The following is a 24,762-nucleotide window of genomic DNA, read 5'->3' on the forward strand; positions in this document are numbered from 1 at the left end:
GGCGGCTTATGGTAGAAACATAAACATTAAATTGTCTGGCAACAGCTCTGGTGGACATTTACAGACGACTCATATACTGTATTCAGTGCTTTCACAAAGTATTCACACCCCTTGACTTTTACAGTAGACCGTACAGTAGGCCGTACAGTAGGTCGTACAGTAGGCCGTACAGTAGGTCGTACAGTAGACCGTACAGTAGGTCGTACAGTAGGCCGTACAGTAGGTCGTACAGTAGGTCGTACAGTAGGTCGTACAGTAGGCCGTACAGTAGACCGTACAGTAGACCGTACAGTAGGTCGTACAGTAGACCGTACAGTAGGCCGTACAGTAGGTCGTACAGTAGACCGTACAGTAGGTCGTACAGTAGGCCGTACAGTAGGTCGTACAGTAGGTCGTACAGTAGGTCGTACAGTAGACTGTACAGTAGGTCGTACAGTAGACTGTACAGTAGGCCGTACAGTAGGTCGTACAGTAGACTGTACAGTAGGTCGTACAGTAGACTGTACAGTAGGTCGTACAGTAGGCCGTACAGTAGGTCGTACAGTAGACTGTACAGTAGGCCGTACAGTAGGCCGTACAGTAGGCCGTACAGTAGACTGTACAGTAGGCCGTACAGTAGGCCGTACAGTAGGTCGTACAGTAGGCCGTACAGTAGGTCGTACAGTAGGCCGTACAGTAGGCCGTACAGTAGGTCGTACAGTAGGCCGTATAGTAGGTCGTACAGTAGGTCGTACAGTAGGCCGTACAGTAGGCCACACCCACAGTCTTCAGAATGTATTCACACCCCTTGACTTTTACAGTAGACCGTACAGTAGGTCGTACAGTAGACTGTACAGTAGGCCGTACAGTAGGTCGTACAGTAGACTGTACAGTAGGCCGTACAGTAGGTCGTACAGTAGGCCGTACAGTAGGTCGTACAGTAGGTCGTACAGTAGGTCGTACAGTAGGTCGTACAGTAGGCCGTACAGTAGGCCACACCCACAGTCTTCAGAATGTATTCACACCCCTTGACTTTTACAGTAGACCGTACAGTAGGTCGTACAGTAGACTGTACAGTAGGCCGTACAGTAGGTCGTACAGTAGGCCATACAGTAGGTCGTACAGTAGGTCGTACAGTAGGCCGTACAGTAGGTCGTACAGTAGGCCGTACAGTAGGCCGTACAGTAGACCGTACAGTAGACCGTACAGTAGACCGTACAGTAGGTCGTACAGTAGGCCGTACAGTAGACCGTACAGTAGGTCGTACAGTAGGCCGTACAGTAGACCGTACAGTAGACCGTACAGTAGGTCGTACAGTAGACCGTACAGTAGGCCGTACAGTAGGTCGTACAGTAGACCGTACAGTAGACCGTACAGTAGGTCGTACAGTAGGTCGTACAGTAGGTCGTACAGTAGACTGTACAGTAGGTCGTACAGTAGACTGTACAGTAGGCCGTACAGTAGGTCGTACAGTAGACTGTACAGTAGGTCGTACAGTAGACTGTACAGTAGGTCGTACAGTAGGCCGTACAGTAGGTCGTACAGTAGACTGTACAGTAGGCCGTACAGTAGGTCGTACAGTAGACTGTACAGTAGACCGTACAGTAGGCCGTACAGTAGACTGTACAGTAGGCCGTACAGTAGGTCGTACAGTAGGCCGTACAGTAGGCCGTACAGTAGGTCGTACAGTATGCCGTACAGTAGGTCGTACGGTAGGCCGTACAGTAGGCCGTACAGTTGGTCGTACAGTAGGCCGTATAGTAGGTCGTACAGTAGGTCGTACAGTAGGCCGTACAGTAGGCCACACCCACAGTCTTCAGAATGTATTCACACCCCTTGACTTTTACAGTAGACCGTACAGCAGGCCGTACAGCAGGCCGTACAGTAGGCCGTACAGCAGGCCGTACAGTAGGCCGTACAGTAGGCCGTACAGCAGGCCGTACAGCAGGCCGTACAGCAGACCGTACAGTAGGCCGTACAGCAGGCCGTACAGCAGGCCGTACAGTAGGCCGTACAGTAGGCCGTACAGTAGGCCATACAGCAGGCCGTACAGCAGGCCGTACAGCAGGACGTACAGTAGGCCATACAGTAGGCCATACAGCAGGCCGTACAGCAGGCCGTACAGCAGGCCGTACAGCAGGCCGTACAGCAGGCCGTACAGTAGACCGTACAGTAGGCCGTACAGTAGGTCGTACAGTAGACCGTACAGTAGGTCGTACAGTAGGCCGTACAGTAGGTCGTACAGTAGGTCGTACAGTAGGTCGTACAGTAGACTGTACAGTAGGTCGTACAGTAGACTGTACAGTAGGCCGTACAGTAGGTCGTACAGTAGACTGTACAGTAGGTCGTACAGTAGACTGTACAGTAGGTCGTACAGTAGGCCGTACAGTAGGTCGTACAGTAGACTGTACAGTAGGCCGTACAGTAGGTCGTACAGTAGACTGTACAGTAGGCCGTACAGTAGGCCGTACAGTAGACTGTACAGTAGGCCGTACAGTAGGTCGTACAGTAGGCCGTACAGTAGGCCGTACAGTAGGTCGTACAGTAGGCCGTACAGTAGGTCGTACAGTAGGCCGTACAGTAGGTCGTACAGTAGGTCGTACAGTAGGCCGTACAGTAGGCCACACCCACAGTCTTCAGAATGTATTCACACCCCTTGACTTTTACAGTAGACCGTACAGTAGGTCGTACAGTAGACTGTACAGTAGGCCGTACAGTAGGTCGTACAGTAGACTGTACAGTAGGCCGTACAGTAGGTCGTACAGTAGGTCGTACAGTAGACTGTACAGTAGGTCGTACAGTAGACTGTACAGTAGGCCGTACAGTAGGTCGTACAGTAGACTGTACTGTAGGTCGTACAGTAGACTGTACAGTAGGTCGTACAGTAGGCCGTACAGTAGGTCGTACAGTAGACTGTACAGTAGGCCGTACAGTAGGTCGTACAGTAGACTGTACAGTAGACCGTACAGTAGGCCGTACAGTAGACTGTACAGTAGGCCGTACAGTAGGTCGTACAGTAGGCCGTACAGTAGGCCGTACAGTAGGTCGTACAGTAGGCCGTACAGTAGGTCGTACGGTAGGCCGTACAGTAGGCCGTACAGTAGGTCGTACAGTAGGCCGTATAGTAGGTCGTACAGTAGGTCGTACAGTAGGCCGTACAGTAGGCCACACCCACAGTCTTCAGAATGTATTCACACCCCTTGACTTTTACAGTAGACCGTACAGTAGGTCGTACAGTAGACTGTACAGTAGGCCGTACAGTAGGCCGTACAGTAGACTGTACAGTAGGCCGTACAGTAGGTCGTACAGTAGGCCGTACAGTAGGTCGTACAGTACGCCGTACAGTAGGCCGTACAGTAGGTCGTACAGTAGGCCGTACAGTAGGTCGTACAGTAGGTCGTACAGTAGGCCGTACAGTAGGCCACACCCACAGTCTTCAGAATGTATTCACACCCCTTGACTTTTACAGTAGACCGTACAGTAGGTCGTACAGTAGACTGTACAGTAGGCCGTACAGTAGGTCGTACAGTAGGTCGTACAGTAGGCCGTACAGTAGGCCGTACAGTAGGTCGTACAGTAGGCCGTACAGTAGGCCGTACAGTAGGCCGTACAGTAGACCGTACAGTAGACCGTACAGTAGACCATACAGTAGGCCGTACAGTAGACCGTACAGTAGGTCGTACAGTAGGCCGTACAGCAGGCCGTACAGCAGGCCGTACAGTAGGCCGTACAGCAGGCCGTACAGCAGGCCGTACAGTAGGCCGTACAGTAGGCCGTACAGCAGGCCGTACAGCAGGCGTACAGTAGACCGTACAGTAGGCCGTACAGCAGGCCGTACAGCAGGCCGTACAGTAGGCCGTACAGTAGGCCGTACAGTAGGCCGTACAGCAGGCCGTACAGCAGGCCGTACAGCAGGCCGTACAGTAGGCCGTACAGTAGGCCATACAGCAGGCCGTACAGCAGGCCGTACAGCAGGCCGTACAGCAGGCCGTACAGTAGACCGTACAGTAGGCCGTACAGTAGGCCGTACTGTAGGCCTGTATTCACACCCCTTGACTCTTTCCACATTTTGTTGTTTTACAAAGTGGGATTAAAATCGATTTAATTGTCATTTAATGTCACTGATCTCGACAAAAAACTCTGCAATATTAAAGTGAAATAAAAATTCTAACATTAAAACTTAATGGAAAAGAAAACAGGAATATATTCAACCCCCCGAGTCAATGACAGCATCACATTTGGCTGTGATTACAGCTGTAAATCTATAAGAGCTTTGCATACCTGCATTGTACTATATTGGCCCATTATTGTAAAAATACATTTTGTTCAAGCTATTTCAAGTTTCTAGACAGCCATTTTCATGTCTTGCCATAGATTTTCAAGCCAATTTATGTTAAAACTTCTTGTTTCTTCGACCCCCTCTCTCTACCGCACCTGCTGTATCGAACTCTGAATGCTCGTCTATGAAAAGCCAACTGACATTTACTCCTGAGGTGCTGACCTGTTTCACCCTCTACAACCACTGTGATTATTATTATTTGACCCAGCTGGTCATCTATGAACGTTTGAACATCTTGGTCATGTTCTGTTATAATCTCCACCCGGCACAGCCAGAAGAGGACTTGCCACCCCTCAGAGCCTGGTTCCTCTCCCCCAGCACAGCCAGAAGAGGACTGGCCACCCCTCAGAGCCTGGTTCCTCTCCCCCAGCACAGCCAGAAGAGGACTGGCCACCCCTCAGAGCCTGGTTCCTCTCCCCCAGCACAGCCAGAAGAGGACTGGCCACCCCTCAGAGCCTGGTTCCTCTCCCCCAGCACAGCCAGAAGAGGACTGGCCACCCCTCAGAGCCTGGTTCCTCTCCCCCAGCACAGCCAGAAGAGGACTGGCCACACCTCAGAGCCTGGTTCCTCTCCCCCAGCACAGCCAGAAGAGGACTGGCCACACCTCAGAGCCTGGTTCCTCTCCCCCAGCACAGCCAGAAGAGGACTGGCCACACCTCAGAGCCTGGTTCCTCTCCCCCAGCACAGCCAGAAGAGGACTGGCCACACCTCAGAGCCTGGTTCCTCTCCCCCAGCACAGCCAGAAGAGGACTGGCCACACCTCAGAGCCTGGTTCCTCTCCCCCAGCACAGCCAGAAGAGGACTGGCCACCCCTCAGAGCCTGGTTCCTCTCCCCAGCACAGCCAGAAGAGGACTGGCCACACCTCAGAGCCTGGTTCCTCTCCCCCAGCACAGCCAGAAGAGGACTGGCCACACCTCAGAGCGTGGTTCCTCTCCCCCAGCACAGCCAGAAGAGGACTGGCCACACCTCAGAGCCTGGTTCCTCTCCCCCAGCACAGCCAGAAGAGGACTGGCCACACCTCAGAGCCTGGTTCCTCTCCCCCAGCACAGCCAGAAGAGGACTGGCCACACCTCAGAGCCTGGTTCCTCTCTCCCAGCACAGCCAGAAGAGGACTGGCCACACCTCAGAGCCTGGTTCCTCTCCCCCAGCACAGCCAGAAGAGGACTGGCCACACCTCAGAGCCTGGTTCCTCTCCCCCAGCACAGCCAGAAGAGGACTGGCCACACCTCAGAGCCTGGTTTCTTCCTTGGTTCCAGCCTTTCTAGGGAGTTTTTCCTAGCCACAGTGCTTCTACATCTGCATTGCTTGCTGTTTGGGGTTTTAGGCTGGGTTTCTGTACAGCACTTTGTGACATCTACATTGCTTGCTGTTTGGGGTTTTAGGCTGGGTTTCTGTACAGCACTTTGTGACATCTGCATTGCTTGCTGTTTGGGGTTTTAGGCTGGGTTTCTGTACAGCACTTTGTGACATCTGCTGATGCAAAAGGGGCTTTCTAAACTTTATGAAAGTCGTTGTATCAGTAGTATTTATTAGTGTTTAGTATTATTAGTGTTTAGTATGTACTAGTATTTAGTATTTATTAGTATTTAGTATTTCTTAGTGTTGAGTATGTATTAGTATTTAGTATTTATTATTATTTAGTATTTCTTAGTGTTGAGTATGTATTAGTATTTAGTATTTAGTAGTATTTATTAGTCTAGAGGTAAAGATAGATTACTGACGTCTTTACTGTCGCTGAGGAGTGTGTGTGTGTGTGTGTATGTGCTACTCACAGAGACAGCAGGTTGGGTGTGTGTGTGTGTGTGTGTGTGTGTGTGTGTGTGTGTGTGTGTGTGTGTGTGTGTGTGTGTGTGTGTGTGTGTGTATGTGCTACTCACAGAGACAGCAGGTTGGGTGTGTGTGTGTGTGTGTGTGTGTGTGCTACTCACAGAGACAGCAGGTTGGGTGTGTATGTGTGTGTGTGTGTGTTGCTCACAGAGACAGCAGGTTGGGTGTGTGTGTGTGTGTGTGTGTGTGTGTGTGTGTGTGTGTGTGTGTGTGTGTGTGTGTGTGTGTGTGTGTGTGTGTGTGTGTGTGTGTGTGTGTGCTACTCACAGAGACAGCAGGTTGGGTGTGTATGTGTGTGTGTGTGCTACTCACAGAGACAGCAGGTTGGGTGTGTATGTGTGTGTGTGTGTGTGTGTGTGCTACTCACAGAGACAGCAGGTTGGGTGTGTATGTGTGTGTGTGTGTGTGCTACTCACAGAGACAGCAGGTTGGGTAGATTCCATGGAATGTCATTGGGAAGTCTTTCCAGCTGATTATTCTGAAGCATCCTGTGAACCAGACAACAACATTAGTATCTTTTTATTTTATTAAATTAAATATTAAATGCTAAATTATTCCAAACTAGCCCCAAACCCAACCAGCCTCTAACAGACCCAACCAGCCTCTAACAGACCCAACCAGTCATTAACAGACCCAACCAGCCCCAAACAGACCCAACCAGCCTCTAACAGACCCAACCAGCCTCTAACAGACCCAACCAGGCTCTAACAGACCCAACCAGTCATTAACAGACCCAACCAGCCCCAAACAGACCCAACCAGCCTCTAAAAGACCCAACTAGCCTCTAACAGACCCAACCACCACTAACAGACCCAACCAGACCCTAACAGACCCAACCAGCCCCAAACAGACCCAACCAGCCTGTAACAGACCCAACCAGCCTCTAACAGACCCAACCAGCCCCAAACAGACCCAACCAGCCCCAAACAGACCCAACCAGCCTCTAACAGGCCCAACCAGCCTCTAACAGACCCAACCAGGCTCTAACAGACCCAACCACCATTATCAGACCCAACCAGCCTCTAACAGACCCAACCACCACTAACAGACCCAACCAGCCCCAAACAGACCCAACCAGCCTCTAACAGACCCAACCAGCCTCTAACAGACCCAACCACCACTACCATACCCAACCAGCACCAAACAGACCCAACCACCACTAACAGACCCAACCAGCCTCTAACAGACCCAACCAGCCCCAAACAGACCCAACCACCACTAACAGCCCCAACCAGCCACTAACAGACCCAACCACCACTAACAGCCCCAATTAGCCTCTAACAGACCCAACCAGCCTCTAACAGACCCAACCAGCCTCTAACAGACCCAACCAGCCACTAACAGACCCAACCAGGCTCTAACAGACCCAACCACCATTATCAGACCCAACCAGCCTCTAACAGACCCAACCACCACTAACAGACCCAACCAGCCCCAAACAGACCCAACCACCACTAACAGACCCAACCAGCCCCAAACACCACTAACAGACCCAACCAGCCCCAAACAGCCCCAACCACCACTAACAGACCCAACCAGCCTCTAACAGACCCAACCAGCCCCAAACAGACCCAACCACCACTAACAGCCCCAACCAGCCACTAACAGACCCAACCACCACTAACAGCCCCAATTAGCCTCTAACAGACCCAACCAGCCTCTAACAGACCCAACCAGCCTCTAACAGACCCAACCAGCCACTAACAGACCCAACCAGCCTCTAACAGACCCAACCACCACTAACAGACCCAACCAGCCCCAAACAGACCCAACCACCACTAACAGACCCAACCAGCCCCAAACACCACTAACAGACCCAACCAGCCCCAAACAGCCCCAACCACCACTAACAGACCCAACCAGCCTCTAACAGACCCAACCAGCCTCTAACAGACCCAACCAGCCACCAACAGACCCAACCACCACTAACACCCAACCACCACTAACAGACCCAACCAGCCTCTAACAGACCCAACCAGCCTCTAACAGACCCAACCAGACCCTAACAGACCCAACCACCATTATCAGACCTAACCAGCCCCTAACAGACCCAACCAGGCTCTAACAGACGACACCAGCCAAAGACCTGTATATCAGCCCATCCAACCCTTCCATAGCTTACAGCTTCTCACTTTTTGTTTTTTTCTTTCGGAGTGAATCAAAACAGAATTACCTCAATGAGTTTGGTGACTATATATATATTTTTAACGGTAGTGATGATATGCCAGCTCAGTTAGCAGGGATAATAACATACCGCTCAGTTAGCAGGGATAATAACAGACCGCTCAGTTAGCAGGGATAATAACAGACAGCTCAGTTAGCAGGGATAATAACAGACAGCTCAGTTAGCAGGGATAATAACAGACCTCTCAGTTATCAGGGATAATAACAGACCTCTCAGTTATCAGGGATAATAACAGACCTCTCAGTTATCAGGGATAATAACAGACAGCTCAGTTATCAGGGATAATAACAGACAGCTCAGTTATCAGGGATAATAACAGACAGCTCAGTTATCAGGGATAATAACAGACAGCTCAGTTATCAGGGATAATAACAGACAGCTCAGTTATCAGGGATAATAACAGACAGCTCAGTTATCAGGGATAATAACAGACAGCTCAGTTATCAGGGATAATAACAGACAGCTCAGTTATCAGGGATAATAACAGACAGCTCAGTTATCAGGGATAATAACAGACAGCTCAGTTATCAGGGATAATAACAGACAGCTCAGTTAGCAGGGATAATAACATACACCTCAGTTAGCAGGGATAATAACAGACCTCTCAGTTAGCAGGGATAATAACAGACAGCTCAGTTAGCAGGGATAATAACATACACCTCAGTTAGCAGGGATAATAACAGACCTCTCAGTTAGCAGGGATAATAACAGACAGCTCAGTTATCAGGGATAATAACAGACAGCTCAGTTAGCAGGGATAATAACATACACCTCAGTTAGCAGGGATAATAACAGACCTCTCAGTTAGCAGGGATAATAACAGACAGCTCAGTTATCAGGGATAATAACAGACAGCTCAGTTAGCAGGGATAATAACAGACAGCTCAGTTAGCAGGGATAATAACAGACAGCTCAGTTAGCAGGGATAATAACAGACAGCTCAGTTGACAGGGATAATAACAGACAGCTCAGTTAGCAGGGATAATAACAGACCGCTCAGTTAGCAGGGATAATAACAGACAGCTCAGTTAGCAGGGATAATAACATACACCTCAGTTGACAGGGATAATAACAGACAGCTCAGTTAGCAGGGATAATAACAGACAGCTCAGTTAGCAGGGATAATAACAGACAGCTCAGTTGACAGGGATAATAACAGACAGCTCAGTTAGCAGGGATAATAACAGACAGCTCAGTTATCAGGGATAATAACAGACAGCTCAGTTAGCAGGGATAATAACAGACCGCTCAGTTAGCAGGGATAATAACAGACCTCTCAGTTAGCAGGGATAATAACAGACATCTCAGTTAGCAGGGATAATAACAGACAGCTCAGTTAGCAGGGATAATAACAGACATCTCAGTTAGCAGGGATAATAACAGACAGCTCAGTTAGCAGGGATAATAACAGACAGCTCAGTTAGCAGGGATAATAACAGACCGCTCAGTTAGCAGGGATAATAACAGACAGCTCAGTTAGCAGGGATAATAACAGACAGCTCAGTTAGCAGGGATAATAACAGACAGCTCAGTTAGCAGGGATAATAACAGACAGCTCAGTTAGCAGGGATAATAACAGACAGCTCAGTTAGCAGGGATAATAACAGACAGCTCAGTTAGCAGGGATAATAACAGACAGCTCAGTTAGCAGGGATAATAACAGACCGCTCAGTTAGCAGGGATAATAACAGACAGCTCAGTTAGCAGGGATAATAACAGACAGCTCAGTTAGCAGGGATAATAACAGACCGCTCAGTTAGCAGGGATAATAACAGACAGCTCAGTTAGCAGGGATAATAACATACACCTCAGTTAGCAGGGATAATAACAGACCTCTCAGTTAGCAGGGATAATAACAGACAGCTCAGTTAGCAGGGATAATAACAGACAGCTCAGTTAGCAGGGATAATAACAGACCGCTCAGTTAGCAGGGATAATAACAGACAGCTCAGTTAGCAGGGATAATAACATACACCTCAGTTAGCAGGGATAATAACAGACCTCTCAGTTAGCAGGGATAATAACAGACAGCTCAGTTAGCAGGGATAATAACAGACAGCTCAGTTAGCAGGGATAATAACAGACATCTCAGTTAGCAGGGATAATAACAGACAGCTCAGTTAGCAGGGATAATAACAGACAGCTCAGTTAGCAGGGATAATAACAGACATCTCAGTTAGCAGGGATAATAACAGACAGCTCAGTTAGCAGGGATAATAACAGACCGCTCAGTTAGCAGGGATAATAACAGACAGCTCAGTTAGCAGGGATAATAACAGACAGCTCAGTTAGCAGGGATAATAACAGACAGCTCAGTTGACAGGGATAATAACAGACAGCTCAGTTGACAGGGATAATAACAGACATCTCAGTTAGCAGGGATAATAACAGACATCTCAGTTGGCAGGGATAATAACTGACATCTCAGTTGGCAGGGATAATAACAGACAGCTCAGTTAGCAGGGATAATAACAGACATCTCAGTTGGCAGGGATAATAACAGACATCTCAGTTAGCAGGGATAATAACAGACAGCTCAGTTAGCAGGGATAATAACAGACAGCTCAGTTAGCAGGGATAATAACATACATCTCAGTTAGCAGGGATAATAACAGACCTCTCAGTTAGCAGGGATAATAACAGACCGCTCAGTTAGCAGGGATAATAACAGACAGCTCAGTTAGCAGGGATAATAACAGACATCTCAGTTAGCAGGGATAATAACAGACATCTCAGTTAGCAGGGATAATAACAGACAGCTCAGTTAGCAGGGATAATAACAGACAGCTCAGTTAGCAGGGATAATAACAGACATCTCAGTTAGCAGGGATAATAACAGACATCTCAGTTAGCAGGGATAATAACAGACAGCTCAGTTAGCAGGGATAATAACAGACAGCTCAGTTAGCAGGGATAATAACAGACAGCTCAGTTAGCAGGGATAATAACAGACCGCTCAGTTAGCAGGGATAATAACAGACAGCTCAGTTAGCAGGGATAATAACAGACAGCTCAGTTAGCAGGGATAATAACAGACAGCTCAGTTGACAGGGATAATAACAGACATCTCAGTTAGCAGGGATAATAACAGACATCTCAGTTGGCAGGGATAATAACTGACATCTCAGTTGGCAGGGATAATAACAGACATCTCAGTTGGCAGGGATAATAACAGACCGCTCAGTTAGCAGGGATAATAACAGACCACTCAGTTAGCAGGGATAATAACAGACATCTCAGTTGGCAGGGATAATAACAGACATCTCAGTTAGCAGGGATAATAACAGACAGCTCAGTTAGCAGGGATAATAACAGACATCTCAGTTAGCAGGGATAATAACAGACATCTCAGTTGGCAGGGATAATAACAGACAGCTCAGTTAGCAGGGATAATAACAGACAGCTCAGTTAGCAGGGATAATAACAGACATCTCAGTTAGCAGGGATAATAACAGACAGCTCAGTTAGCAGGGATAATAACAGACAGCTCAGTTGACAGGGATAATAACAGACATCTCAGTTAGCAGGGATAATAACAGACATCTCAGTTGGCAGGGATAATAACTGACATCTCAGTTGGCAGGGATAATAACAGACCGCTCAGTTGGCAGGGATAATAACAGACCGCTCAGTTAGCAGGGATAATAACAGACCTCTCAGTTAGCAGGGATAATAACAGACATCTCAGTTGGCAGGGATAATAACAGACATCTCAGTTAGCAGGGATAATAACAGACAGCTCAGTTAGCAGGGATAATAACAGACATCTCAGTTAGCAGGGATAATAACAGACATCTCAGTTGGCAGGGATAATAACAGACAGCTCAGTTAGCAGGGATAATAACAGACAGCTCAGTTAGCAGGGATAATAACAGACATCTCAGTTAGCAGGGATAATAACAGACAGCTCAGTTAGCAGGGATAATAACAGACAGCTCAGTTAGCAGGGATAATAACAGACAGCTCAGTTGACAGGGATAATAACAGACAGCTCAGTTAGCAGGGATAATAACAGACAGCTCAGTTATCAGGGATAATAACAGACAGCTCAGTTAGCAGGGATAATAACAGACCGCTCAGTTAGCAGGGATAATAACAGACCTCTCAGTTAGCAGGGATAATAACAGACATCTCAGTTAGCAGGGATAATAACAGACAGCTCAGTTAGCAGGGATAATAACAGACATCTCAGTTAGCAGGGATAATAACAGACAGCTCAGTTAGCAGGGATAATAACAGACATCTCAGTTAGCAGGGATAATAACAGACATCTCAGTTGGCAGGGATAACAACAGACATCTCAGTTAGCAGGGATAATAACAGACATCTCAGTTGGCAGGGATAATAACAGACATCTCAGTTGGCAGGGATAATAACAGACATCTCAGTTGGTGGCTGTGAGCTCATACTCATAATTAGGGATAATGAATCATGACCACCCACCATGGTGTGTGTGTGTGTGCATGTGTGTGTGTGTGTGTACTTACAACACTTTGAGATTGTGTAGACCATGGAGAGCGAGGCCAGAGATGTACCTTAACCGGTTCCCTGAGATACGCCTGGAGAGAGAACGGGAGTAGATATAAACAGATACATCATTTGTAAATAGCTTAAAGACGTCATTACTTCCACAAATCTCATCAAACATCTCTGTCTCTCGTTTTTCCTACTTCTGTATTTTCTAGATCAGTTCTTCTCTCCCTCCTTGGCCTAGTTTTATGCTGAGGTCATCGTGAAGGGGTACAACTATGTCATCATCACGTCAATGAGTCAGGGCTAATCTAGAATCATCACCTCAATGAGTCAGGGCTAATCTAGAATCATCACCTCAATGAGTCAGGGCTAATCTAGAATCATCACCTCAATGAGTCAGGGCTAATCTAGAATCATCACGACAATGAGTCAGGGCTAATCTAGAATCATCACCTCAATGAGTCAGGGCTAATCTAGAATCATCACATCAACGAGTCAGGGCTAATCTAGAATCATCACCTCAATGAGTCAGGGCTAATCTAGAATCATCACGACCACGATTTCCCCTGACTGTGACCCGACGAGAAAATAAATCTATTCTGATCACAACTAGAGACTAGAGTTTAACCTGGTCATTAAACTGTCCCTAATTAATGGACCTACTTTATTCTGTCATTAAACTTTCCCTAACTAAATCTCTCTCAACCCCATGGCAAAATGTGTATACTCTCTCTCCACCCCATGGCAAAATGTGTAGAATCTCTCTCCACCCCATGGCAAAATGTGTAGAATCTCTCTCCACCCCATGGCAAAATGTATAGAATCTCTCTCCACCCCATGGCAAAATGTGTAGAATCTCTCTCCACCCATGGCAAAATGAATATAATCTCTCCAAACCCCATGGCAAAATGTGTAGAATCTCTCTCCACCCCATGGTGAAATGTGTAGAATCTCTCTCCACCCCATGGCGAAATGTGTATACTCTCTCTCCACCCCATGGAAAAATGTGTATCATCTCTCTCCACCCCATGGCAAAATGGATAGAATCTCTCTCCACCCCATGGCAAAATGTGTAGAATCTCTCTCCACCCCATGGAAAAAAATATCTTTAAAACTATTTAAAATGAAAAATCTCCACAGGCAGGAGTTTTGCCGCGTTTTGCGCTTAGGGTCCCCAAAACTATTGGCCCAATAGTTACAAAATTTAAAAGCACACACCTTACTTTATTTTAGAGGACCTAGTTAGAACCCCTCCTTGTCCACTGTACATAGAACCCCCTGACACTCTACACCCCTACACCGCACACCCCTACACCCCACACACCACACCCCTACACCCCTATACCCCACACCCCACACACCACACCCCTACACCCAACACCCCTAGCCCCCACACCCCACACCCCACACCCCTACACCCCTACAAAGTCCCCCAGATGGTCCACCAGCCCCCCTTAAGCATGCTCCAGTGTGATCCCAGCCCCACCAGCCCCACCAGTCTCCAACCTGTCTCCACCAGCCCCACCAGTCTCCACCAGTCTCCACCAGCCCAACCAGCCCCACCAGTCTCCACCAGCCCCACCAGCCCCACCAGTCTCCACCAGCCCCACCAGTCTCCACCAGCCCCACCAGTCTCCACCAGTCTCCACCAGCCCCACCAGTTTCCACCTATCTCCACCAGCCCCACCAGTCTTCACCAGTCTCCACCAGCCCCACCAGCTTCACCAGTCTCCACCAGCCTCACCAGTCTCCACAAGCCCCACCAGTCTCCACCAGCCCCACCAGCCCCACCAGTATCCACCAGTCTCCACCAGCCCCACCAGCCCCTCCAGGCCCACAAGCCCCATCAGCCCCACCAGTCTCCACCAGCCCACCTGTCCCACCAGCCCCACCAGCCCACAAGCCCCACAAGCCCCATCAGTCTCCACCAGCCCCACCTGCCCCACCAGCCTCCACCAACCCCACCTGCCCCACCAGTCTCCACCAGCCCCACCAGTCTCCACCAGTCTCAGCCCCACCAGCCCCAACAGTCTCCACCAGCCTGCACAAGCCCCACCAGCCCCCACCAGCCCCACCAGTCCCCACAAGCCCCACCAGCTCCACCAGCTGCACAAGCCCTACCAGATCCACCAGCCCAACCAGTCTCCACAAGCCCCACCAGCTCCACCAGTCTCCACCAGCCCCACCAGTCACCAGTCTCCACAAGCCCCACTAGCTCCACCAGTCTCCACCAGCCTCCACCAGCCCCACCAGTCTCCACAAGCCCCACCAGCCCCACCAGTCCCACAAGATCCACAAGCCCCACCAGCCTGCACCAGCCCCACCAGCCTGCACGAGCCCCACCAGCCTGCACTAGACCCACCAACCCTACCAGGCACAACAGCCCTACCAGCCTGCAATAGCCTGCACCAACCCCACCAGCCTGCACAAGCCCCACCAGCTTGCACCAGCCCCACCAACCCTACCAGTCTGCACCATCCCCACCAGCCTGCACCAGCCCCACCAGCCTGCACCAGCCACACCAACCCTACAAGCCTACACCAGCCCCACCAGACTGCACCAGCCCCACCAACCCCCACCAGTCCCACCAACCCTACCAGCCTGCACCAGCCTGCACCAGCCCCACCAACCCTACCAGCCTACACCAGCCCCACCAGACTGCACCAGCCCCACCAGCCTACACCAGCCCCACCAGACTGCACCAGCCCCACCAACCCGCACCAGTCCCACCAACCTTACCAGCCTGCACCAGCCCCACCAGACTGCACCAGCCCTACCAGCCCAACCAGCCCCACCAGTCTCCACAAGCCCCACCAGTCTCCACCAGGCCCACCAGCCCCACCAGCCCCACCAGCCCCACCAGTCTCTACCAGTCTCCACCAGTCTCCACCAGCCACACCAGTCTCCACCAGCCCCACCAGTCTCCACCAGTCTCCACCAGCCCCACCAGTCTCCACCAGCCCACCAGCCCCACCAGTCTCCACCAGCCCCACACGCCCCACCAGCTCCACCAGCCCCACAAGCTCCATCAGCCCCACAAGATCCACAAGCCCCAACAGCCCCGCCAGCCTTCACCAGCCACACCAGCCTGCACCAGCCCCACCAGCCTGCACCAGCCCCACCAGCCCCACCAACCCTACCAGGCACAACAGCCCCACCAGCCTGCACAAGCCACACCAGCCTGCACAAGCCACACCAGCCTGCACCAGCCCCACCAACCCTACAAGTCTGCACCAGCCCCACCAGCCTGCACCAGCCCCACCAGCCTGCACCAGTCTCCACCAGCCCCACCAGCGCCACTAGTCTCCACCAGTCTCCACCAGCCCCACCAGTCTCCACCAGTCTCCACCAGCCCCACCAGTCTCCACCAGCCCCACCAGTCTCCACCAGCTCCACCAGACCCACAAGCTCCACAAGCCCCACCAGCCTCACCAGCTCCACCAGCCCCACCAACCCCACCAGCCCTACAAGATCCAAAAGCCAGTCCCTTCACCTGCTCTAACAGGTAGTTTACTGGGCAGTCCCTTCACCTTCCCCAACAGGTAGTTTACTGGGCAGTCCCTTCACCTGCCCCAACAGGTAGTTTACTGGGCAGTCCCTTCATCTGCCCTAACAGGTAGTTTACTGGGCAGTCCCTTCACTTGCCTAACAGTTAGTTTACTGGGCAGTCCCTTCACCTGCCCTAACAGGTAGTTTACTGGGCAGTCCCTTCACCTGCCCTAACAGGTAGTTTACTGGGCAGTCCCTTCACCTGCCTAACAGTTAGTTTACGGGGCAGTCCCTTCACCTGCCCTAACAGGTAGTTTACTGGACAGTCCCTTCACCTTCCTCAACAGGTAGTTTATCGGGCAGTCCCTTCACCTGCCCCAACAGGTAGTTTACTGGGCAGTCCCTTCACCTGCCCCAACAGGTAGTTTACTGGGCAGTCCCTGCACCTGCCCTAACAGGTAGTTTACTGGGCAGTCCCTTCACCTGCCATCACAGGTAGAGTACTGGGCAGTCCCTTCACCTGCCCCAACAGGTAGTTTACTGGGCAGTCCCTTCACCTGCCCCAACAGGTAGTTTACTGGTTAGTCCCTTCACCTGCCATCACAGGTAGTTCACTGGGCAGTCCCTTCACCTGCCCTAACATGTCGTTTCCTCGGCAGTCCCTTCACCTGCAATCACAGGTAGTTTACTGGGCAGTCCCTTCACCTGCCCCTTAATGTGTCCGTCAGGTAGTTTACTGGGCAGTCCCAGTTAGGGACCTGCCCTAACAGGTAGTTTACTGGGCAGTCCCTTCACCTGCCCTAACAGGTAGTTTACTGGGCAGTCCCTTCACCTGCCCTAACAGGTAGTTTACTGGGCAGTCCCTTCACCTGCCCTAACAGGTAGTTTACTGGGCAGTCCCTTCACCTTCCTCAACAGGTAGTTTACTGGGCAGTCCCTTCACCTGCCCCTTAATGTGTCCGTCAGGTAGTTTACTCGGCAGTCCCTTCACCTGCTCTAACAGGTAGTTTACTGGGCAGTCCCTTCACCTGCCCTAACAGGTAGTTTACTGGGCAGTCCCTTCACCTGTTGGCTACTCTATACCCTTCAATGTATAGGTCTCTATACCCTCCAACGTATAGGTCTCTATACCCTCCTACGTATAGGTCTCTATACCCTCCTATGTATAGGTCTAATAGGTCTCTATACCCTCCTACGTATAGGTCTAATAGTCTCTATACCCTCCTATGTATAGGTCTAATAGGTCTCTATACCCTCCTACGTATAGGTCTAATAGGTCTCTATACCCTCCTATGTATAGGTCTAATAGGTCTCTATACCCTCCTATGTATAGGTCTCTATACCCTCCAACATATAGGTCTCTATACCCTCCAACGTATAGGTCTCTATACCCTCCAACATATAGGTCTAATAGGTCTCTATACCCTCCTATGTATAGGTCTCTATACCCTCCAATGTATAGGTCTAATAGGTCTCTATACCCTCCTATGTATAGGTCTAATAGGTCTCTGTACCCTCCTACGTATAGGTCTAATAGGTCTCTATACCCTCCTATGTATAGGTCTAATAGGTCTCTGTACCCTCCTACGTATAGGTCTAATAGGTCTCTGCACCCTCCTATGTATAAGTCTAATAGGTCTCTACACCCTCCAATGTATAGGTCTAATAGGTCTCTACACCCTCCAATGTATAGGTCTAATAGGTCTCTACACCCTCCAATGTATAGGTCTAATAGGTCTCTATACCCTCCTGCCTATAGGTCTAATAGGTCTCTACACCCTCCAATGTATAGGTCTAATAGGTCTCTACACCCTCCAATGTATAGGTCTAATAGGTCTCTACACCCTCCAATGTATAGGTCTAATAGGTCTCTACACCCTCCAATGTATAGGTCTAATAGGTCTCTATACCCTCCTACGTATAGGTCTAATAGGTCTCTACACCCTCCTATGTATAGGTCTAATAGGTCTAGTGAAATTAACAGAGAGGATGAGATGGCTGGGTAAGATGTTTATATCCACACTGGAGCCACATTGTAACCCCTCTGCTCAACCGCATCTCTCTGTGTCCAACGTCCTTCTCTACATCACTAGACAATCTTATCACTGAACTACCTGCTTCCCAGACTCTCCATTTCTGTCCTCAGCTGGGCTTTAATGTGTCCGTCTGATAGTATCTGGATGTATCTGATGCAGGCCTCGATCACACAGAGATTGAGAGAGAGTTACAGAGAGAGAGGTAGAGAGAGGTAGAGAGAGGTAGAGAGGTAGAGAGGTAGAGAGGTAGAGAGAGAGAGAGAGAGAGAGAGTATTTATGCTTGTGTACTTTAACTATTTGTACATTGTTACAACACTGTATATATATATACAGTGTTGTATATTACATATATATAATATGACATTTGTAATGTCTTTATTGTTTTGAAACTTCTGTATGTGTAATGTTTACTGTTAATTGTTATTGTTTATTTCACTTTTGTATATTATCTACCTCACTTGCTTTGGCAATGTTAACACGTTTCCCATGCCAATAAAGCCCCTTGATTTGAATTGAGAGGTAGAGGTAGAGAGAGAGAGAGGTATAGAGAGAAAGAGAAGAGAGAGAGAGAGAGAGGTATAGAGGGGAAAGAGAGAGAGAGAGAAAGAGAAGAGAGAGAGGTAGAGAGGTATAGAGGGGAAAGAGAGGTAGAGAGAGAGAGAGAGAGAGAGAGAGAGAGAGAGAGAGAGAAGAGTTGCACAAGATCCAGAGAGACCATCTGACACGAGATTAAGGAGATGGGTCAGAGCTAGACATCACATCTTCCTTATCTATTTAATGTTACGCTTGTTCCTACTTCTAAGTCTCCACAGCTGATCAAATTCAGTTTGTTTTGTGAGGGCCAACTTTCAGGCTTTTTGGGATGTTTATGATTCAGCAGAAACACGCATCACGGTGATAGCGATGAGAATCAAAGGGATGTTAGCCACAGTTCCTCTGTGAGAATCTCTAGATGATTAAATGAAAGTGGTGATTATAGATAATGACAGAACAACCAGCAGGAGAATAAACAGGTTAAAGCAGGAGAAGACACAGAGACACACAGACAGGAGACTGATAGAAGGTAGTTAAACACAGAGACACACAGACAGGAGACTGATAGAAGGTAGTTAAACACAGAGACACAGACAGGAGACTGATAGAAGGTAGTTAAACACAGAGACACACAGACAGGAGACTGATAGAAGGTAGTTAAACACAGAGACACAGACAGGAGACTGATAGAAGGTAGTTAAACACAGAGACACACAGACAGGAGACTGATAGAAGGTAGTTAAACACAGAGACACAGACAGGAGACTGATAGAAGGTAGTTAAACACAGAGACACACAGACAGGAGGCTGATAGAAGGTAGTTAAACACAGAGACACAGACAGGAGACTGATAGAAGGTAGTTAAACACAGAGACACACAGACAGGAGACTGATAGAAGGTAGTTAAACACAGAGACACAGACAGGAGACTGATAGAAGGTAGTTAAACACAGAGACACACAGACAGGAGACTGATAGAAGGTAGTTAAACACAGAGACACAGAGACAGGAGACTGATAGAAGGTAGTTAAACACAGAGACACACAGACAGGAGACTGATAGAAGGTAGTTAAACACAGAGACACAGACAGGAGACTGATAGAAGGTAGTTAAACACAGAGACACACAGACAGGAGGCTGATAGAAGGTAGTTAAACACAGAGACACAGACAGGAGACTGATAGAAGGTAGTTAAACACAGAGACACACAGACAGGAGACTGATAGAAGGTAGTTAAACACAGAGACACAGACAGGAGACTGATAGAATGTAGTTAAACACAGAGACACACAGACAGGAGGCTGATAGAAGGTAGTTAAACACAGAGACACACAGACAGGAGACTGATAGAAGGTAGTTAAACACAGAGACACACAGACAGGAGGCTGATAGAAGGTAGTTAAACACAGAGACACACAGACAGGAGACTGATAGAATGTAGTTAAACACAGAGACACAGACAGGAGACTGATAGAAGGTAGTTAAACACAGAGACACACAGACAGGAGACTGATAGAAGGTAGTTAAACACAGAGACACAGACAGGAGACTGATAGAAGGTAGTTAAACACAGAGACACAGACAGGAGACTGATAGAAGGTAGTTAAACACAGAGACACAGACAGGAGACTGATAGAAGATAGTTAAACACAGAGACACACAGACAGGAGACTGATAGAAGGTAGTTAAACACAGAGACACAGACAGGAGGCTGATAGAAGGTAGTTAAACACAGAGACACACAGACAGGAGACTGATAGAAGGTAGTTAAACACAGAGACACAGACAGGAGACTGATAGAATGTAGTTAAACACAGAGACACAGACAGGAGACTGATAGAAGGTAGTTAAACACAGAGACACAGACAGGAGACTGATAGAAGGTAGTTAAACACAGAGACACACAGACAGGAGACTGATAGAAGGTAGTTAAACACAGAGACACAGACAGGAGGCTGATAGAAGGTAGTTAAACACAGAGACACAGACAGGAGACTGATAGAATGTAGTTAAACACAGAGACACAGACAGGAGACTGATAGAAGGTAGTTAAACACAGAGACACAGACAGGAGACTGATAGAAGGTAGTTAAACACAGAGACACACAGACAGGAGACTGATAGAAGGTAGTTAAACACAGAGACACACAGACAGGAGACTGATAGAAGGTAGTTAAACACAGAGACACAGACAGGAGACTGATAGAAGGTAGTTAAACACAGAGACACACAGACAGGAGACTGATAGAAGGTAGTTAAACACAGAGACACAGACAGGAGGCTGATAGAAGGTAGTTAAACACAGAGACACAGACAGGAGACTGATAGAATGTAGTTAAACACAGAGACACAGACAGGAGACTGATAGAAGGTAGTTAAACACAGAGACACAGACAGGAGACTGATAGAAGGTAGTTAAACACAGAGACACACAGACAGGAGACTGATAGAAGGTAGTTAAACACAGAGACACAGACAGGAGACTGATAGAATGTAGTTAAACACAGAGACACAGACAGGAGACTGATAGAAGGTAGTTAAACACAGAGACACACAGACAGGAGACTGATAGAAGGTAGTTAAACACAGAGACACAGACAGGAGACTGATAGAAGGTAGTTAGACACAGAGACACACAGACAGGAGGCTGATAGAAGGTAGTTAAACACAGAGACACACAGACAGGAGGCTGATAGAAGGTAGTTAAACACAGAGACACAGACAGGAGACTGATAGAAGGTAGTTAAACACAGAGACACAGACAGGAGACTGATAGAAGGTAGTTAAACACAGAGACACACAGACAGGAGACTGATAGAAGGTAGTTAAACACAGAGACACAGACAGGAGGCTGATAGAAGGTAGTTAAACACAGAGACACAGACAGGAGACTGATAGAAGGTAGTTAAACACAGAGACACAGACAGGAGACTGATAGAAGGTAGTTAAACACAGAGACACACAGACAGGAGACTGATAGAAGGTAGTTAAACACAGAGACACAGACAGGAGACTGATAGAAGGTAGTTAAACACAGAGACACAGACAGGAGGCTGATAGAAGGTAGTTAAACACAGAGACACACAGACAGGAGACTGATAGAAGGTAGTTAAACACAGAGACACAGACAGGAGGCTGATAGAAGGTAGTTAAACACAGAGACACACAGACAGGAGACTGATAGAAGGTAGTTAAACACAGAGACACAGACAGGAGGCTGATAGAAGGTAGTTAAACACAGAGACACACAGACAGGAGACTGATAGAAGGTAGTTAAACACAGAGACACACAGACAGGAGACTGATAGAAGGTAGTTAAACACAGAGACACACAGACAGGAGACTGATAGAATGTAGTTAAACACAGAGCCACACAGACAGGAGACTGATAGAAGATAGTTAAACACAGAGACACACAGACAGGAGACTGATAGAAGGTAGTTAAACACAGAGACACACAGACAAGCTGAGGCTGATAGAAGATAAAGGAAGTTAAACACAGAGACACACAGACAGGAAACTGATAGAAGATGAAGGAAGTTAAACACAGATTGTGGCCCAGGCGTTTCAAGCCACAGTGACTTTGATATGGTTGGTGAGGTGTAGACCTGTAAACTCTTTGTCGGAGCGGTAATAGGAGTAATTGACTTGTTTGATTGAGAGGTGCGTGATGGTGAGGGTAGAAGAGACGCCGCGATCAAAGTAGTTAATGAGAGGGATTACAGATCAGTGGATCAGTGTTGTGATGATGTGGTGTTGTGATTGCCTTGGCTTGGATCTAAAGTATGATGTGGTGTTGTGATTGCCTTGGCTTGGATCTAAAGTATGATGTGGTGTTGTGATTGCCTTGGCTTGGATCTAAAGTATGATGTGGTGTTGTGATTGCCTTGGCTTGGATCTAAAGTATGATGTGGTGTTGTGATTGCCTTGGCTTGGATCTAAAGTATGACGTGGTGTTGTGATTGCCTTGGCTTGGATCTAAAGTATGATGTGGTGTTGTGATTGCCTTGGCTTGGATCTAAAGTATGAGGTGGTGTTGTGATTGCCTTGGCTTGGATCTAAAGTATGACGTGGTGTTGTGATTGCCTTGGCTTGGATCTAAAGTATGATGTGGTGTTGTGATTGCCTTGGCTTGGTTCTAAAGTATGACGTGGTGTTATGATTGCCTTGGCTTGGATCTAAAGTATGACGTGGTGTTGTGATTGCCTTGGCTTGGATCTAAAGTATGATGTGGTGTTGTGATTGCCTTGGCTTGGATCTAAAGTATGACGTGGTGTTGTGATTGCCTTGGATCTAAAGTATGATGTGGTGTTGTGATTGCCTTGGCTTGGATCTAAAGTATGACATGGTGTTGTGATTGCCTTGGCTTGGATCTAAAGTATGATGTGGTGTTGTGATTGCCTTGGCTTGGATCTAAAATATGACGTGGTGTTGTGATTGCCTTGGCTTGGATCTAAAGTATGATGTGGTGTTGTGATTGCCTTGGCTTGGATCTAAAGTATGACGTGGTGTTGTGATTGCCTTGGATCTAAAGTATGATGTGGTGTTGTGATTGCCTTGGCTTGGATCTAAAGTATGATGTGGTGTTGTGATTGCCTTGGCTTGGTTCTAAAGTATGATGTGGTGTTGTGATTGCCTTGGCTTGGTTCTAAAGTATGATGTGGTGTTGTGATTGCCAGAAGAGCTCATACGCTCGGGAGCCTATTTCTTGGTTCTGTAGCTTGAGGCAGCTTGATGTACAACAACCACCCCTGGACAGGACGCTAGTCTTTCACAGGGCCTCACCCCCCAATCTATCTCCTTAATTCTGAGTGCCAAGCAGAGACGCATCAGGTCCCATTTTGACAATCTTTGGTATGACTCTTCTAAACTCCCAACCTTCCAATCTCAGGACGGACACTAACCACACGGGCAGCAGGGTAGCCTAGTGGTTAGAGTGTAGAGGCGGCAGGGTAGCCTAGTGGTTAGAGTGTAGAGGCGGCAGGGTAGCCTAGTGGTTAGAGTGTAGAGGCGGCAGGGTAGCCTAGTGGTTAGAGTGTTGGATTAGTAACCGGAAGGTTGCAAGTTCAAACCCCCGAGCTGACAACAGTCAGTTAACCCACTGTTCCTAGGCTGTCATTGAAAATAAGAATTTGTTCTTCGCTGACTTGCCTAGTTAAATAAAGGTGAAATAAAAATACACATATTGTAGTGATTTCCATGGTTCAATCCAGACAAGACATACTCGATTACACAAAGCTAGTCTGCCACATACACAGACATTCATAGACAGACAAACACACACCTGGTGACAGGCAATAGCAGAGAAAGCAGCAGGAAGGATCAGTTAAAAGCACACAAGCCCCTCAGGGTGCAACCATGTTTATTCAGGCAGGGCCATCTGCTGGGCTGCTCTACTTAATGACATGACATAACACACTCTATAGCTGTTCTACTGACATGACATAACACACTCTATAGCTGTTCTACTGACATGACATAACACACCCTATAGCTGTTCTACTGACATGACATAACACACTCTATAGCTGCTCTACTGACATGACATAACACACTCTATAGCTGTTCTACTGACATAACACACTCTATAGCTGTTCTAATTACTGTCATAACACACTCTATAGCTGTTCTAATTACTGTCATAACACACTCTATAGCTGATCTACTGATGTGACATAACACACTCTATAGCTGATCTACTGATGTGACATAACACACTCTATAGCTGATCTACTGATGTGACATAACACACTCTATAGCTGATCTACTGATGTGACATAACACACTCTATAGCTGATCTACTGATGTGACATAACACACTCTATAGCTGATCTACTGATGTGACATAACACACTCTATAGCTGATCTACTTACTGTCATAACACACTCTATAGCTGA

At 48.1% G+C, this 24,762-nt stretch overlaps 1 protein-coding gene across 1 annotated transcript in view; it reads right to left on the bottom strand.

Moving 5' to 3' along the window:
- Positions 1-24,762, bottom strand: part of lgr6 (leucine-rich repeat containing G protein-coupled receptor 6) — a 115,684-nt gene that overhangs the window by 40,547 nt on the left and 50,375 nt on the right. The window contains exons 5-6 of the mRNA XM_031793365.1: positions 12,819-12,890; positions 6,563-6,634 (exon numbers count right to left, since the gene is read on the bottom strand). Of these exons, the coding sequence (XP_031649225.1) occupies positions 6,563-6,634; positions 12,819-12,890 (144 nt within the window). The remainder of the gene's footprint in view (positions 1-6,562; positions 6,635-12,818; positions 12,891-24,762) is intronic.

This window comes from Oncorhynchus kisutch, linkage group LG17 (assembly GCF_002021735.2).
Source record: "Oncorhynchus kisutch isolate 150728-3 linkage group LG17, Okis_V2, whole genome shotgun sequence".
Lineage (NCBI taxonomy): Eukaryota > Metazoa > Chordata > Actinopteri > Salmoniformes > Salmonidae > Oncorhynchus > Oncorhynchus kisutch.